Here is a 14,527-nt window from a genome sequence, read left to right as displayed (position 1 = left end):
ACTGGGATTATGGGAGAACATCTGACACCCTAAGCTACTCCCAAACGCTGAACATTCCTTGTCTACAAAGCTGACAATCACTCTCACTGGGAAGAGCCTATTAGCTGAGCTAATCCACCCTCCAGATTGCAACCTGGGGCGGGACACAGATCTGTCCTTAGCAGGCACAGTCAATTAAGGTTGGCTCCAGCGCCGCGATCCTGGCTGGGTTTGGGGAACTAAATAAACTAGGGATGGGTTCCTGAGCTGGGCAAACCAATCACCATATTGTCTTCCTCTGGGCACAGTGATTGGTCCACAACTGGGTCAGTGATTCAAATGGGCCAATCAGCCTGTTCCTTAAATCCCAATATGGGGCCCGGTGCGTTGGCTCATGCATATAATCCCAGCACTTTGGGAGGCTAAGGCAGGTGGATCACTTGAGGTCAGGAGTTCAAGACCAGCCTGGCCAACATGGTGAAATCCTGTCTGTAATAAAAAATACAAAAATTAGCCAGGTATGGTGGTGCACGCCTGTAGTCCCAGATACTTGGGAGGCCGATGCAGGAGAATTGCTTGAACCCAGGAGGCGGAGGTTGCAGTGAGCCGAGATTGCATCACTGCACTCCAGCTTGGGTGACAGATGTCTCAAAAAAAAAAAAAAAATTCAATAGAGGGAGCGTGGTGGAAAGACCCTGCCCTTCTCTGGGGGCTCTAATCATAAGGATTGGAAAACACTAACAGCATCTTCCTTTGCTGTTGCTTGGAGGGACACAGGACTGAGAGATGGCCAGAGGGACAGAGTCCTGAGGCAAAATGCCTGATATTAGACCCAATTCCAGACTCAGACCTTCTTGTTTCTGTGTGTGTGTGTGTGTGTGTGTGTGTGTGTGTTATTGTTGAGACAGGAACTTGCTCAGTTGCCAAGGCTGGAGTGGAGTGATAATAGCTCACTGCAGACTCAATCATCTCGGCTCAAACAATCCTCCCACCTCAGCCTCCCAAGTAGCTGAGACTACAGGTGCACACCACCATGCCCAGCTAATTTTCTAAATTATTTTTAGTGGAGATGAGATCTCGCTATGTTGCCCAGGCTGGTCTTGAACTTCTGAGTTCAAGTGATCTTCCCGCCCCAGCCTCCCAAAGTGTTGGGATTGTAGGCATGAGCCACCACGTCTGGCCTGTCTTTTTCTAAATCAATAAAATTCCTTTTATTCCTTGGGCCAGATGGAGCTTGGTTTCTGTCACTTGCAACAAAATGACATAAGACATTAACACATTTAGTCACCATTCATTGAGCTGCAGCCAAGTGCCAGGCCCTCTTCTGAGCATGGTACATGCACCTTTTATTTAATTCTGTAACCACTCTATGAAACGGGAACTACTGGCATTCCCATTTTACCGATAAGGAAAGTGAGGGTCAGGGTGTATTCTTGCCTAAGGACAGAAAGGCAGGTCTGAATTTTGCTGCTGGGTGATGCTTACAACTGAGAAAGTTGTTTTCCTTTAAAAATTAATCTTGGTGGCTGGGCACGGTGGCTCATGCCTGTAATCCCAGCACTTTGGGAGGCCGAGGTGGGCAGATCACGAGGTCAGGAGTTCAAGACCAGCCGAGCAACATGGTGAAACCCCGTCTCTACTAAAAATACAAAAATTAGCCAGGCGTGGTGGCGGGCACCTGTAATCCCAGCTATTTGGGAGGCTGAGGCAGGAAAATTGCTTGAACCCAGGAGGCGGAGGTTGCAGTGAGCTGAGATCGCACCATTGCTTTCCAGGCTGGATGACAGCAGCGAGACTCCATTTCAAAAAAAAAAAATCTTGGTTTCTCACATTCAGTTCTATATTTTTTGTCTTAATCCCTAGGCTTTTGGGGGAAGGAAGGGGGTGAGTGGAATATAGGAGGGTTAGTCATAAATCCATAAAATACATCCAGAATAATCCTGATGTAGTGTCTTTCCCCAAGGATTAAACATTTCCAGTACAGTTTCTGTTCTTCCCTGGCAAGCCATCCCAGGGCTGGTCATTTTCATTGTTAGAAAATGCTTCAAGTTGTGCTGAAATCCAGCTCTTTTTTAACTGCTATGGACTGTTTTCATCTAATGCCTAAGGCTGTTTTAAAGCATTCCTGGGATGAGGCAGGAAGATAATCCTGCAACTAGAGCTACATGGAACTTAAGACCAAATAAATATTCTGAGCTTCCCAGCAGGCAAGGCAAAAAGGGAAAGCCTTTCTGTTCTAGTAGTCTGGTCACTAGGCAGACCAGCTTCATCAGAAGGGGATGAGTTTATCGAAGTGGTTTCCAACCAGGATAATTCTCTCCCATCTGGAAGATATTTGGCAATATTTGGGACATTTTGTTACAAGTGGGAGGGAGAGGTTCTACTGGCATTTAGTGGGTAGAGGACAAGGATGGCACTAAATATCCTACAATGCACAGGAGAACCTCCAGTAAAGAATGATCTGATCTAAGACATCGATAAATGACAAGCCCTGGTTTATCCTGAAGTAACTCAGAAGAGCATGATGCCAAATATCTTTAGAGGACATATTCTACAGATGGCAGATTCTTGCATGCTCAAAGTGGATACCATGTGCGGCCAAAAGGGTCATCTTGTCCCTACAGGATGCAAAGCTGGATTCTCTCCTGCCTTTACTGCAGAAATGACAACCTGGCCTAGAAGAACTGATGCCAACCAGGAAAGGGCTCCTGGGCAGGGCTGAGACTGGCTCAACCTCATGATTCATTGGATTGAGGTCCTTGGTCTTTGGAGGTTTGATTCTTGGTTCAGGAAAGCCGTGTTCACTCCTTAAAACTGGACGTTCAACAGCTACAGAGGCAGGCCCCAGGCATGGTCACTAAAGCCCACCTTACCCAAGACAGACCTTACCCCAGACAGACCTTTCTCCTCACCACGCCCTAGACCTTAAAGGTCAGGTGCTGTCCAAGGTACTGGTCCTTGCTAAGCCCTGTTACTCACTTGCTGCAGAGCCCCATCACATCCTCCTCCTTTTGACGCTTTACATTTTGTCCCTGGCTGAACACTTACCCCCTTGGACCTCATAATATCTTGATGGCTTTTGTCAATTTGCCCCTGGACTCTGCTCTGACCTGGGGACCAGTTGCCCAGACAGCCAGTGCCCCATTCAGTCTCTAGTCTCTATCCATGATGGAAAAAACTGCTGGGTTATTCTCAGCTGTGTCCACTCCTCCATGTCCTCTATGGGCCACATCCAGTGTCCCCACCATTGAAAGCTTTTTCCCCACACCCTGGCTTTCCCCACTTTCATCCTCAGAAGGGAAGCTTCCCCTCCATGACCCCAGCCCCATGCACTGAAGAGTGTGAACGTTTCTCATGTATAACAGTCTCATGGGAGAAATGCTACTTATCCCCATTTCATAGATGAGCAAATTGAGGCTCACAGGGGTTAAGTGACTTGCCCAAACTACTATCCGGGACGTGGAGGAGTCCGGGATTGGACTATGCCCATCCGGCACCCCCGCCCTTCCCCGGCCTCAGGGATCTGTGTTCTTAAGTACACATGCCAGTATCTCTGTTCAGCACTATAACTTTATTCTTTTTTTGAGACAGAGTTTTTGCTCTGTTGCCCTGATTGGAATGCAGTGGTGCAATCATATAGCTCACTGCAGCATTAAATTTCTGGGCTTAAGTGATCCTCCCACCTCAGCCTCCTGAGTAACTTGGACTACAAGCATGTACCACCATGCCTGGCTTTCTAAAATTTTTATTTATTTATTTATTTATTTATTTTTTGAGACGTAGTCTCACTCTGACGCCCAGGCTGGAACTCAGTGGTGTGATCTCGGCTCACTGCAACCTCCACCTCCCAGGTTCAAGTGATTCCCATGCTTCAGCCTCCCGAGTAGCTAGGATTACAGACATGTGCCACCACGTCCGGCTAATTTTTGTATTTTAGTAGAGATAGGGTTTCACCATGTTGGCCAGGTTGGTCTCAAACTCCTGATCTCAGGTGATCTGCTCGCCTTGGCCTCCCAAAGTGCTGGGATTACAGGTGTGAGCCACTGCGCCTGGCCAATTATCTTATTTTTTTGTAGAAACAGGATCTCCCTGTGTTGCCCAGGCTGATCTCAAACTCCTGGGCTCAAGCAATCCTCCCATCTCAGCCTCCCAAAGTGCTGGGGTTACAGGTGTGAGCCACCGCACCCAGCCTTGACTCCACACTCTTCATGGCAACACAGCAACAATGGAGTCATCCTTTCCTGTGCAGTCCCTTCCTCCAGCCCCCACCCACCCAAGCATCCTCTGGACTGACTGACTGATGGGGAGGAGTGGAATGTTGCTAGGATGGTATTTATTGCTGGCTGGGGCACGGGTACATAGGGGGCTGGGGGAGCCGAGGGTCTATCTTCTCCCTGCAGCCATGCTGGTGAGGCGTACCCAGGGGCACGAAGCCCTCCTGAGGATTTTTCAGTCTCAGGGCTGCTGGGCCCTGGTACTTGAAAGGAAAATTGTCCTTGTATTGGGTTGAGAAGACGCGCAGTCCACCCAGAGGGGGCTCCATGTGGCTGTACTTGCACTGTGGAGACAGGGTGGACAGCCTGACAGGGCAGCCTGAGAGGTGGCCGATCCACCCTGTTCACCCCAGGATCTCCAGGCCTGATGAGTCAGGGGGTGGGGCCAAGCAGGGCAGGCTAGCTGGTCGGGGCGGAGCCAGTGTCTGACCAAGGAGGATGGTTAAGACTGGGTAAGAGAGGATAGGGAAAGGGACGAGGCTGTGGCCAGAAGGGTGGAGTTATGCAGGGGCGGGGCATGGCCACCAAGGGGCGGGATTGTCCAGGGGCGGAGTTGGGGTTCTGGTCAATTTGGGGTGGGATTTAGCCCTTCAGGAGGTGAAGCCTAGGGTAGGGTGGGGCCGGTTAGGGGCAGAGCCAGAGCATCAAAGGCTGGGGAGGTTGAACCCTGGGGAGAGGTGGGCAAAAAGGGCCCCAGGCTGGGCTGAATGAGGAGCTGGATAAGAAGATGGAGAGAAACCAAGGGTGTCCCTGGAAGGACTCCAGGGCTGGGGTGATCCTGGGTGGCTCTGAATTAACCCTCGTCTTGGGTATAACAGTGGTGGTGGTGCAAAGATGCCCCCGAGCTGATCTTGACACGACCCTGGGGGGTGAGCTAGAGATGATCTCTATTTTTTTTTTTCCTTTTTTTGAGGCAGAGTCTTGCTCTGTTGCCCAGCCCAGAGTGTAACGGTGCGATCTTGGCTCACCGCAACCTCTGCCTCCCCGGTTCAAGCAATTCTGTCTCAGCCTCCCGAGTAGCTGGGATTACAGGCGTGCGCCACCATGCCTGGCTAATTTTTGTATTTTTAGTAGAGATGGGGTTTCACCATATTGGCCAGGCTGGTCTCGAGCTCCTGACCTCATGATCTGCCTGCCTCAGCTTCCCAAAGTGCTGAGATTACAGGCATGAGCCACCGCGCCCGGCAGTGGCCGCCCCTTTATACCTATCTTCAGGCAGACCCTGGGGCCTGTAGGCCTGTTTCTGCTCCGAACAGGTTGATCCATAGCTGAACTTGCAGTCTCCCAGCTCCACTCTGGAGGAGGCCTGTGGGCAGACAGGGATAGGAAGGCCCAAACCACCCAGCGCCCAATTCTGCCCCACCTGCAGCCCCAACACAGCCTCAATTTACCCTCCTACACATCAAGGCGGGTGGGCCGGGCAGGGCCTGGAACTGTCTTTGGTAGGAAGTCCCATCTCGTCTCGTGTAGTCCCACTTGAGGGTGTTGGGGCCCCCTTAGGATAGGCAAGAGGGGAGAGAGAGAGAGAGAGAGATTGAGATTCCCTGCTATCTCAAGCCCTCTGGAAGGAATTCTGTTTCTAGCCTGGGAAGGGGAGCTGGGCCATGCTGAACAGTGTAGACTGGGAGCTGCCTGGCAAACACCAAAAAATAAAAATAAAAATAAAAATAAAATAAATTATACTAAAAGCCAGATGCAATGGCCCATGCCTGCAATCCCAGCTATTCAGGCAGCTGAAGTGCGAAGATGAGCTTGAGCCCAGGAACTGGAGACCAGCTTGGGCAACATAGTAAGACCCTCGTCTCTAAAAAATAATGATAAATTAAAAAATATAGCCAGGTGCGGTGGCTCACGCCTGTAATCCCAGCACTTTGAGAGGCCAAGGCAGGTGGATCACCTGAGGTCAGGAGTTCAAGACCAGTCTGATCAATATGGCAAAACCCCATCCCTACCAAAAATATAAAAATTAGGTGGGTGTGTTGGCATGTGCCTGTAGTCCCAGCTACTCAGGAGACTGAGACAGAAGAATAATTTGAACCTGGGAGGTGGAGGTTACAGTGAGCCAAGATCATGCCACTGCACTCTGGCGTGGGCCACAGAGTGGATTCTGTCTCAAAAAACACACACACAATAAAACAAAAAAAACCCAATAATATCTACCAAGGACTATATTGAGCCACGCACAGGTTAAGTGCACTGCATCTTCTTCCAGGACTGGGTAGCTCTCTCTCCCTCTCTCTTTTTTTTTTGGAGATGGAGTCTCGCTCTGTGGCCCATGCTGGAGTGCAGTGGCACAATCTCGACTCACTGCAACCTCCTCCTCCCAGGTTCAAGTGATTCTCCTGCTTCAGCCTCCCAAGTAGCTGGGATTACAGGAACGCACCACCAGGTCAGGCTAATTTTTGTATTTTTAGTAGAGATGGGGTTTCACCACATTGGCCAGGCTGGTCTCCAACTCCTAGCCTCAAGTGATCCACCTGCCTCAGCCTCCCAAAGTGCTGGGATCACAGGCATGAGTCTTCGCGCCTGGTCGCACTTTCTTCTTGGACCTGGTATCATTTGTCTTATGTTACAGCCTCCTTGAGGCTCAGAGAGGTTAAGCAACTTGCCAGAAATCACAGAAACTAGGAACCACAACTAAATGTCAAATCAGCGTTTGACAATCCCTGAGCCCATCTTAGGGGCCTCTGACCAGTAATGTTCACCCGAAGGGTCCCTGGAGTCACAGAATTGGAAAATCACACGAATGCTGGCTACTCTTTGTTAAGTGCTCTCTGCACCAGACACACCGTACACATTCAGGTTTACCAGCTCCTGTGAATTGGGCCTTGTGATTGCACCCATTTTGTAGATAGGGAAACTGAGGCTTGGAGAGGTTAACTCGCTCAGACTCACACAGCTACTAAGGTGGTAAGGCTGGGGGATGCGGGGAGGAGGGTGTACAGCTGGGGAACTTAGCTGATTTGTCTGACTCCAAACTGGCATTCAAGACTTCTGCCAACCACGCACCACTCTGGACAGATTCAGAGGATACGTCCGCCCTCCTGATGCTGAAACTGACGCTCAAGGTGGTTCCAGGGTTTCTGAGGCTTGGTGTAATCCACATTTGGGGCTGGCTAATTCTCTGCTATGGGGGCTACCCTGTCTGTGGGAGGATACTTGGCAGCATCTCTGGCCTCTACCTACTGTCTGCTGGTAGCACTTCTGCCCGTCTTTTTAAATTTTTATTTTGTAAGGGCTGGGCTCGATGGCTCATGCCTGTGATCTCAGCACTTTGGGAGGTCGAGGTGGGTGGATTGCTTGAGCCCAGGAGTTCAAGACCTGCCAGGGCAACATAGAAAGACTGCATCTCTACAAATAAGTACAAAAAATTAGCTGGGCCTGGTGACATGCATGTCTGCAGTCCCAGCTGCCTGGGAGGCTGAGGTGGGAGGATTGCTTGAGCTGGGCAGATCCAGCCTGTGTGAGCCGAGATTGTGCCACTGCACTCCAGCCTGGGTGACAGAGAGAGACACTTTCTCAAAATATATATATATATAAAATAAAAAATATATACATATATATAATAAACAATATATACAAATTTTTATTTTGTAGAGATGGGTCTTGCTATGTTGCCCCGGCTGGTCTCCAATTCTGGCCTCAAGAGATCCTCCTGCCTAGGCCTCCCAAAGCACTGGGATTACAGGCGTGAGCCACCATGAGTGGCCTCACCCCCTCCAGTCTTCCTCCCTCCCTCCCTCTCTCTGTCTTCTTTTCCTTCCTTCCTTTTCCTTCCTTCCTCTCTCTCTCTCTCTCTTTCTTTTTTTTTTTTTGAGACAGAGTCTGGCTCTGTCCCCCAGGCTGGAGTGCAGTGGCACCATCTCGGCTCACTGCAAGCTCCACCTCCCGGGTTCATGCCATTCTCCCACCTCAGCCTCCCGAGTAGCTGGGACTACAGGCGCCCGCCACCACGCCCTGCTAATTTTTTTTTGTATTTTTAGTAGAGACAGGGTTTCACTATGTTGGCCAGGATGGTCTCGAACTCCTGACCTCGTGATCCGCCCACCTCGGCCTCCCAAAGTGCTAGGATTACAGGCTTGAGCCACCACGCCCGGCCTCTCTCTCTCTTTCTTTCTTTCTTCTTTCTCTTCTTCCTTTCTTTCTTTCCTTTTTTTAAGACGGAGCCTCAGGTTCCGTTGGAGTGCAGTGGCACAATCTCAGCTCACCGCAACCTCTGCCCCCTGGGTTCAAGCGATTCTCCTGCCTCAGCCTCTCAAGTAGCTGGGATTACAGGCACCCTTCACTGCGCCCTACTAGTTTTTGTATTTTAGTAGAGACGGGGTTCCTCCATATTGGCCAGGCTGGTCTCGAACTCTTGACCTCAAGCGATCCACCTGCCTCCGCCTCCCAAAAGTGCTGAGGTTACAGGCTTGAGCCACCGCGCCCGGCCACCCCCCAAGTCCTGACCACCAAAAGCGTTTCCAGACATTGCCAAATGTTCCCTGGGGGAAGGGGAATGAAGAGTCCTTGCCCCTGTTTGAGAACCACAAGGTGAAGCAAATCGCCCACTCAGCCGGGCGCTCGCTCACCGAGGTGGTAACTGGGCGCGCGAGGCTGCGGGCGCGCGTCGTGGGGTGGAAAGAGCGCCTGGTGCGTGGTGGGCGGGATGCGCAACTTGTCGCGGTCGCCAGGAGGCAGGGAGTCGCGGTCGAAGATGAAGCGCGCGCCGCGGACCCGCTCTCGGGTGCGCGCCGGAAGCTCGGGCCAGCCGTAGGCGGTGCGAGCGTTGGAGAGGCCGATCCCGGCGTGCGCGTCCTCGTGCAGGTGCAGGTTGCTGGCCTGCATGGCGACCGTCCGTTCCCGCGCCTGCGCTTGCAGCAGCTCCCACGGCGGCGTGGACGGCGGCGGGAACGCGCGGCGCGCCTCCGACACGCGCTCTTCCCGGTCCCAGCGCGGGTCCATTGGGAAAAGCAGCGCGGGCGGCGGCTGCAGGCTCGGCGGCTCCCGGGTGGCAGCCGGGTAGGCAAAGTCCCGGTGCGACGTGGTGCGCATGGTACCCTCGTGCAGCCGCAGGTCTGGCCCCAGCGAGAAGTGCGAGGCCTTGAGGAAGTCCAGCCGGGACATCGGACACGGGCGCGGGCACGGCAGGAGGGCGCCTGCGGCCATCGCGGGACACCAGCCACCTGCGAGAGGGTGGAGATGAGGGACTGAGCAAGTGTCCATTGGGGCACTTGCCTTTGACTCCTGCCTTTGACTCCTTTCTCTTCGCCAAGCACTCAGCTGGAGGCTGGGGACATCACGGGAAACTGGTACAGCTTCTGTGCCTTCCCCCAGCGAAAGCAGAGATAGAAATAATCATTCATGGCCGGGCGCGGGGGCTCACGCCTGTAATCTCAGCACTTTGGGAGGCCAAGGCCAGTGGATCACCTGAGGTCAAGAGTTCGAGACCAGCCTGGCCAACCTGGTGAAACCCCGTCTGTACTAAAAATAATTAAAAAAAAAAATTAGCCTGGAGTGGTGGTGGGCGCCTGTAATCCCAGCTACTCGGGAGGCTGAGGCAGGAGAATCGCTTGAACCCGGGAGGCAGAGGTTGCAGTGAGCCAAGATTGTGCCATTGCACTCCAGCCTGGACGACAGAGCGAGACTCCATCTCAAAAAAAAAAAAAAAAATCTTTCATGTGGTGCCTACTGTAGGCCTGGCACAGAGTAGGCACCACATAAATTGATTATTTCTGTCCCTACTCTAGGCCTGGAGGCCAGCAAGGGTGGGGAACTAACATTAGTTCACAAAACAGACCTATATCCCTGCCTTTGTGGAATTGATAATGGGGCGGGAGATGACAGACAATAATAAAAAATATAACAACAAAAATTGAAGAGTAGGTTAGAAGGTAATAGCCGGGTACTGTGGCTCACGCCTGTAATCCAGGCACATTGAGAGGCCAGAGCGAGAGGATTGCTTGAGCCCAGGAGTTCAAGACCAGCCTGGGCAATATAGTGGGACCCCATCTACACACACACACACACACACACACACACAGAAATTAGACAAGTGTGGTGGTCTCAACCTCTTGGGCTCAAGTGGTCCTCTCACCTCAGTCTTCTGAGCATCTGGGACTATAGGTGTGCACCACCATGCATGGCTAATTCTACTTTTTTTTTTTTTTAGAGACAGGGGTCTGGCTATGTTGCTCAGGCTGGTCTCAAACTCCTGGGCTCAAGCAATCCTTCTGCCTCAGCCTCCCAAAGTGCTGGGATTACAGGTGTGAGCCACTGTGCCTGGCCAAGGGTAGGTTTTAACCACTGCTTCACAAAAGACATTGAGGCTCAGGGAGGTGGACATTTGCTTGAGATTTGAACCCAGGGCAACTCCGATTCTAGAACTTGGAGAATTAACCACTGCATTCTACTGTATGTCTGATGCGAGAACCCCGTCTTCTCACCCTCAGTCAGTTATCAAGGCCACGGTTTTCTCCTTCTTCCCCTCTGGGGAACCCATTTTTGTTCCTCTGCCTAACTCCAGCCCTGCACCCCAGCCACTGGCCGTTTCTGTTTCTGCCACACTCTTTCTCCCTCCCTTCCCCTCCCCTCCCCTTCCCTTCCTTTCCTTCTCTCTCTTTCTTTATTTCCTTTTCTTTTTGAGACAGAGTCTTACTCTGTCTCCCAGGCTGGAGTACAGTGGCACAATCTCAGCTCACTGCAACCTCCACCTCCTGGATTCAACTGACTCTCCTGCCTCAGACTCCCAAGTAGCTGGGATAACAAGTGCCTGCCACCACGCCTGGCTAAGTTTTCTATTTTTGGTAGAGATGGGGTTTCACCACATTGGTCAGGCTGGTCTCGAACTCCTGACCTCAAGCGATCTGTCTGCCTTGGCTTCCCAAAGTGCTGGGATTACAGGTGTGAGCCACCGTGCCCTGCCTGCCACGCACTTTCTTACTGGTTTTCCCCTGCTCTGCAGTTGTCCTAGGTCCTGCCTATTCTCGATCTCTTCCTGTCTTCACACTTTCTGAGAGTTAGCTCTCTCCTCTAACCTTCAGCTTCAGACTCCAAGCCTCCCCTGACCCTCTGCCTCTGCTCAGTCACCTGGGACTTTCTTGCCTTTGCTTAGATCACAAGTGTCTCCCCTGCTCTCCTCTCTGTCTCCCTTGGAGACCAGCATTCCAAGTTCTCAGGCTCACCTCTTGCAGGAAGACCTCCCAGATCACTTCAACCCACAAAACCTGCTTACCTCTATTTATTTAGAAAACATGGATCAGACGGGTGCATGGATCAGACGTGAGCCACCGCGCCTGGCGCCACTGCACCTCTTAATATTATTCTAGGGATCACAGATCTCCAAGGTGCCCTTTAAAGGGACCAGTCACCCCTCCTTCTCCAGCCAAAGACCACCAGGAATTTACCTGTGATTGAACACAGTCAAGCTTATTATTCATCAGAGAGAGAGAGGGAAAGAGAGAAAGAGAGAGGGAGAGAGAGCTCTCACAGAGTGAGACCCCATCACAAAAATAGAAAGAAAACATGGATGAAGGGGTGTGTGTGTGTATGTGTGTGTGTGTTTTAATGAAACCACAGTTTTTCAGTGTGTAAGTCCCAGGTGACCGAGCAGAGGCAGAGGGTCAGGGGAGGCTTGGAGTCTGAAGCTGAAGGTTAGAGGAGAGAGCTAACTCTCAGAAAGTGTGAAGACAGGAAGAGATCGAGAATAGGCAGGACCTAGGACAACTGCAGAGCAGGGGAAAACCAGTAAGAAAGTGCGTGGCAGGCAGGGCACGGTGGCTCACACCTGTAATCCCAGGCCTATAATCCCAGCACTTTGGGAGGCCGAGGTGGGCAGATCTCCTGAGGTCGGGAGTTCAAGACCAGACTGACCAACATGGAGAAACCTCATCTCTACTAAAAATACAAAATCAGTCAGGCGTGGTGGCACGCGCGTGTAATCCCGGCTACTCCAGAGGCTGAGGCAGGAGAATAGCTTGAACGCGGGAGGCGGAGGTTGTGGTGAGCCGAGATTGCGCCATTGCACTCCAGCCTGGGCAACAAGAGCGAAACTCCATCTCAAACAAAAAAAAAAAAAAAGAAAAAAATACAAAAATTAGCTGGGCATGGTGGCATGCACCTGTAATCCCAGCTACTCAGAAAGCTGAGGCGGGAGAACCGCTTGAACCTGGGTGGCAGAGGTTGCAGTGATCCAAGACCACGCCACTGCACTCCAGCCTGGGTGACAGAGTGAGACCCCATCACAAAAATAGAAAGAAAACATGGATGAAGGGGTGTGTGTGTGTATGTGTGTGTGTGTTTTAATGAAACCACAGTTTTTCAGTGTGTAAGTTTGTTGCTTTTTTTTTTTTTTTTTCTCAGCTCACTGCAACCTCTGCCTCCCGGATTCAAGCGATTCTCCCACCTCAGCCTCCAGAGTAGCTGGGACTATAGGTGTCCGCCACCACGCCTGGCCAATTTTTGTATTTTTAGTAGAGACGGGGTTTCACCATGTTGGTCAACCTGGTCTCGAACTCCTAGCCTCAGGTGATCCACCCGCCTCGGCCTCCCAGAATGCTGGGATTACAGGCATGAGCCACCGCGCCTGGCTGAGTTTGCTGCTTTTTGAATCATTTGCCACCTGCAATAGTTGAGAGTTGAATATGACCTCGAAAATGGGTCATCAGTCTGGCCGGGCTCAGTGGCTCACGCTTGTAATCCCAGCACTTTGGGAGGCTGAGGCAGGCGGATCACGAGGTCAGGAGATCGAGACCATGGTGAAATCCTGTCTCTACCAAAAATACAAAAAATTAGCCGGGCGTGGTGGCGGGCGCCTGTAGTCCCAGCTACTCGGAGAGGCTGAGGCAGGAGAATGGCGTGAACCTGGGAGGCGGAGCTTGCAGTGAACCGAGATCGCGCCACTGCACTCCAGCCTGGGTGACAGAGCAAGACTCCATCTCAAAAAAAAAAAAACAAAAAACAAAAAACAAAAAGGGTCATCAGAGAATCCAACAACTGAGACTACTAGCCAGGTAATCTTGGAATAAGTAATTAAGCTCCCATGAGCCTCAGGTTTCACCTCTGTACATCAGGGACAAGGACAGTGTACCTACCTCAAGGGATGGCGTATGAATCAATGAGTCTTAGAAAATGCACTTACAGACTAGACTAGATCTTTGGATCTCGCTCTGTCCCTGGTCTCTCAGAGGACCCTCATGTTCCTTCCCAGGCTGCATCCAAGGGTGGTCCAGCCCTGCCCATTGTGACCCCAAGAGCTTCCTTTGTGTAATGATACTGTCACAATGACCAGTCAGCACCTCTAGGGGCAGCTGGGAGGAAAATTACCAGGCAGGCTTGGTGCGAATCCTGCCTCCTTAGAGCTCCAGGAACCCAGGCAAGTAATTGACTTCTTTGAGCCTCTGGGGTTTTGTTCGGTTGGTTTTGTTTTTGAGGTAGGCTCTCGCTGTGTTGCCCAGGCTGGACTTGAACTCCTGGGCTCAAGTGATCCTCTCGCCTCAGCCTCCCAAGTAGGTGGGTCTACAGGTGTGTGCCACGATGCCCAGCTAGGACTTGGGTTTTGTCATCTGCAAAAGGGGACTAACGATGGTAGCCAGTTCAGAAAGCAGTGTCAGTGTTGAGGATTTGATGAAATAGGCTGCTGGTGTCTATTATTATTATCATCCTCTAAAGTTTTTCTGTCCCTCTACCTTCTACACACCCCACACAGAATGGACCCACTTCCCCGAGCCACTGCACCTCTTTTTTTTTTGTTTGAGACGGAGTCTTGCTCTGTCGCCCAGGCTGGAGTGCAGTGGCGCAATCTCAGCTCACTGCAAGCTCCGCCTCCCGGGTTCACGCCATTCTCCTGCCTCAGCCTCTCCGAGTACCTGGGACTACAGGCGCCCGCCACCACGCCCGGCTAATTTTTTGTATTTTTAGTAGAGATGGGGTTTCACCGTGGTCTCGATCTCCTGACCTCGTGATCCGCCCGCCTCGGCCTCCCAAAGTGCTGGGATTACAAGCGTGAGCCACCGCGCCTGGCGCCACTGCACCTCTTAATATTATTCTAGGGATCACAGATCTCCAAGGTGCCCTTTAAAGGGACCAGTCACCCCTCCTTCTCCAGCCAAAGACCACCAGGAATTTACCTGTGATTGAACACAGTCAAGCTTATTATTCATCAGAGAGAGAGAGGGAAAGAGAGAAAGAGAGAGGGAGAGAGAGCTCATACATGTCATAGGGCACTATGGGGGTCTCAGTAGGGAGGTGTTAGAAAGAACTTTTTTCATTTTTTATTTATTTTTTTGAGAGAGAGT

The 14,527-nt window shown here is 51.5% G+C and overlaps 1 protein-coding gene across 7 annotated transcripts; it reads right to left on the bottom strand.

Moving 5' to 3' along the window:
• Positions 1–4,295: 4,295 nt before the first annotated feature.
• Positions 4,296–13,440, bottom strand: SAXO5 (stabilizer of axonemal microtubules 5). 7 transcript variants are annotated; one of them, XM_055240271.2, is made up of 4 exons: positions 13,325–13,440; positions 8,825–9,418; positions 5,645–5,748; positions 4,296–5,559 (listed from the first exon to the last, which is right to left on the bottom strand). In XM_055240271.2, the coding sequence occupies exons 2-4, from the start codon at positions 9,399–9,401 to the stop codon at positions 5,413–5,415; spliced, it is 828 nt and encodes a 275-aa protein (XP_055096246.1). In that variant the 5' UTR covers positions 9,402–9,418; positions 13,325–13,440; the 3' UTR covers positions 4,296–5,412. The 7 variants fall into 7 exon arrangements, with proteins under 7 accessions (XP_055096246.1, XP_055096248.1, XP_055096247.1 ...); XM_055240273.2 differs by lacking the exon at positions 13,325–13,440 and adding an exon at positions 11,270–11,337; XM_055240272.1 differs by lacking the exon at positions 13,325–13,440 and adding an exon at positions 11,176–11,299.
• Between the last annotated feature and the right edge of the window lie 1,087 nt (positions 13,441–14,527).

Source organism: Symphalangus syndactylus, chromosome 13, assembly GCF_028878055.3.
Source record: "Symphalangus syndactylus isolate Jambi chromosome 13, NHGRI_mSymSyn1-v2.1_pri, whole genome shotgun sequence".
NCBI lineage: Eukaryota > Metazoa > Chordata > Mammalia > Primates > Hylobatidae > Symphalangus > Symphalangus syndactylus.
The sequence above is the reverse complement of the archived record's forward strand: the minus strand, read 5'-3'. Positions and strand labels throughout refer to the sequence as shown.

Coding starts and splice junctions, on each gene's coding strand:
- SAXO5 (XM_063615941.1), bottom strand. CDS start 9,458: ATGGACACTTGCTCAGTCCCTCATCTCCACCCTCTCGCAGGTGGCTGG. Junction 5,749..8,824: donor CGCGCCCAGTTACCACCTCG/GTGAGCGAGCGC, acceptor GCCTATCCTAAG/GGGGCCCCAACACCCTCAAG. Junction 5,560..5,644: donor CCGCCTTGATGTGTAGGAGG/GTAAATTGAGGC, acceptor GTCTGCCCACAG/GCCTCCTCCAGAGTGGAGCT.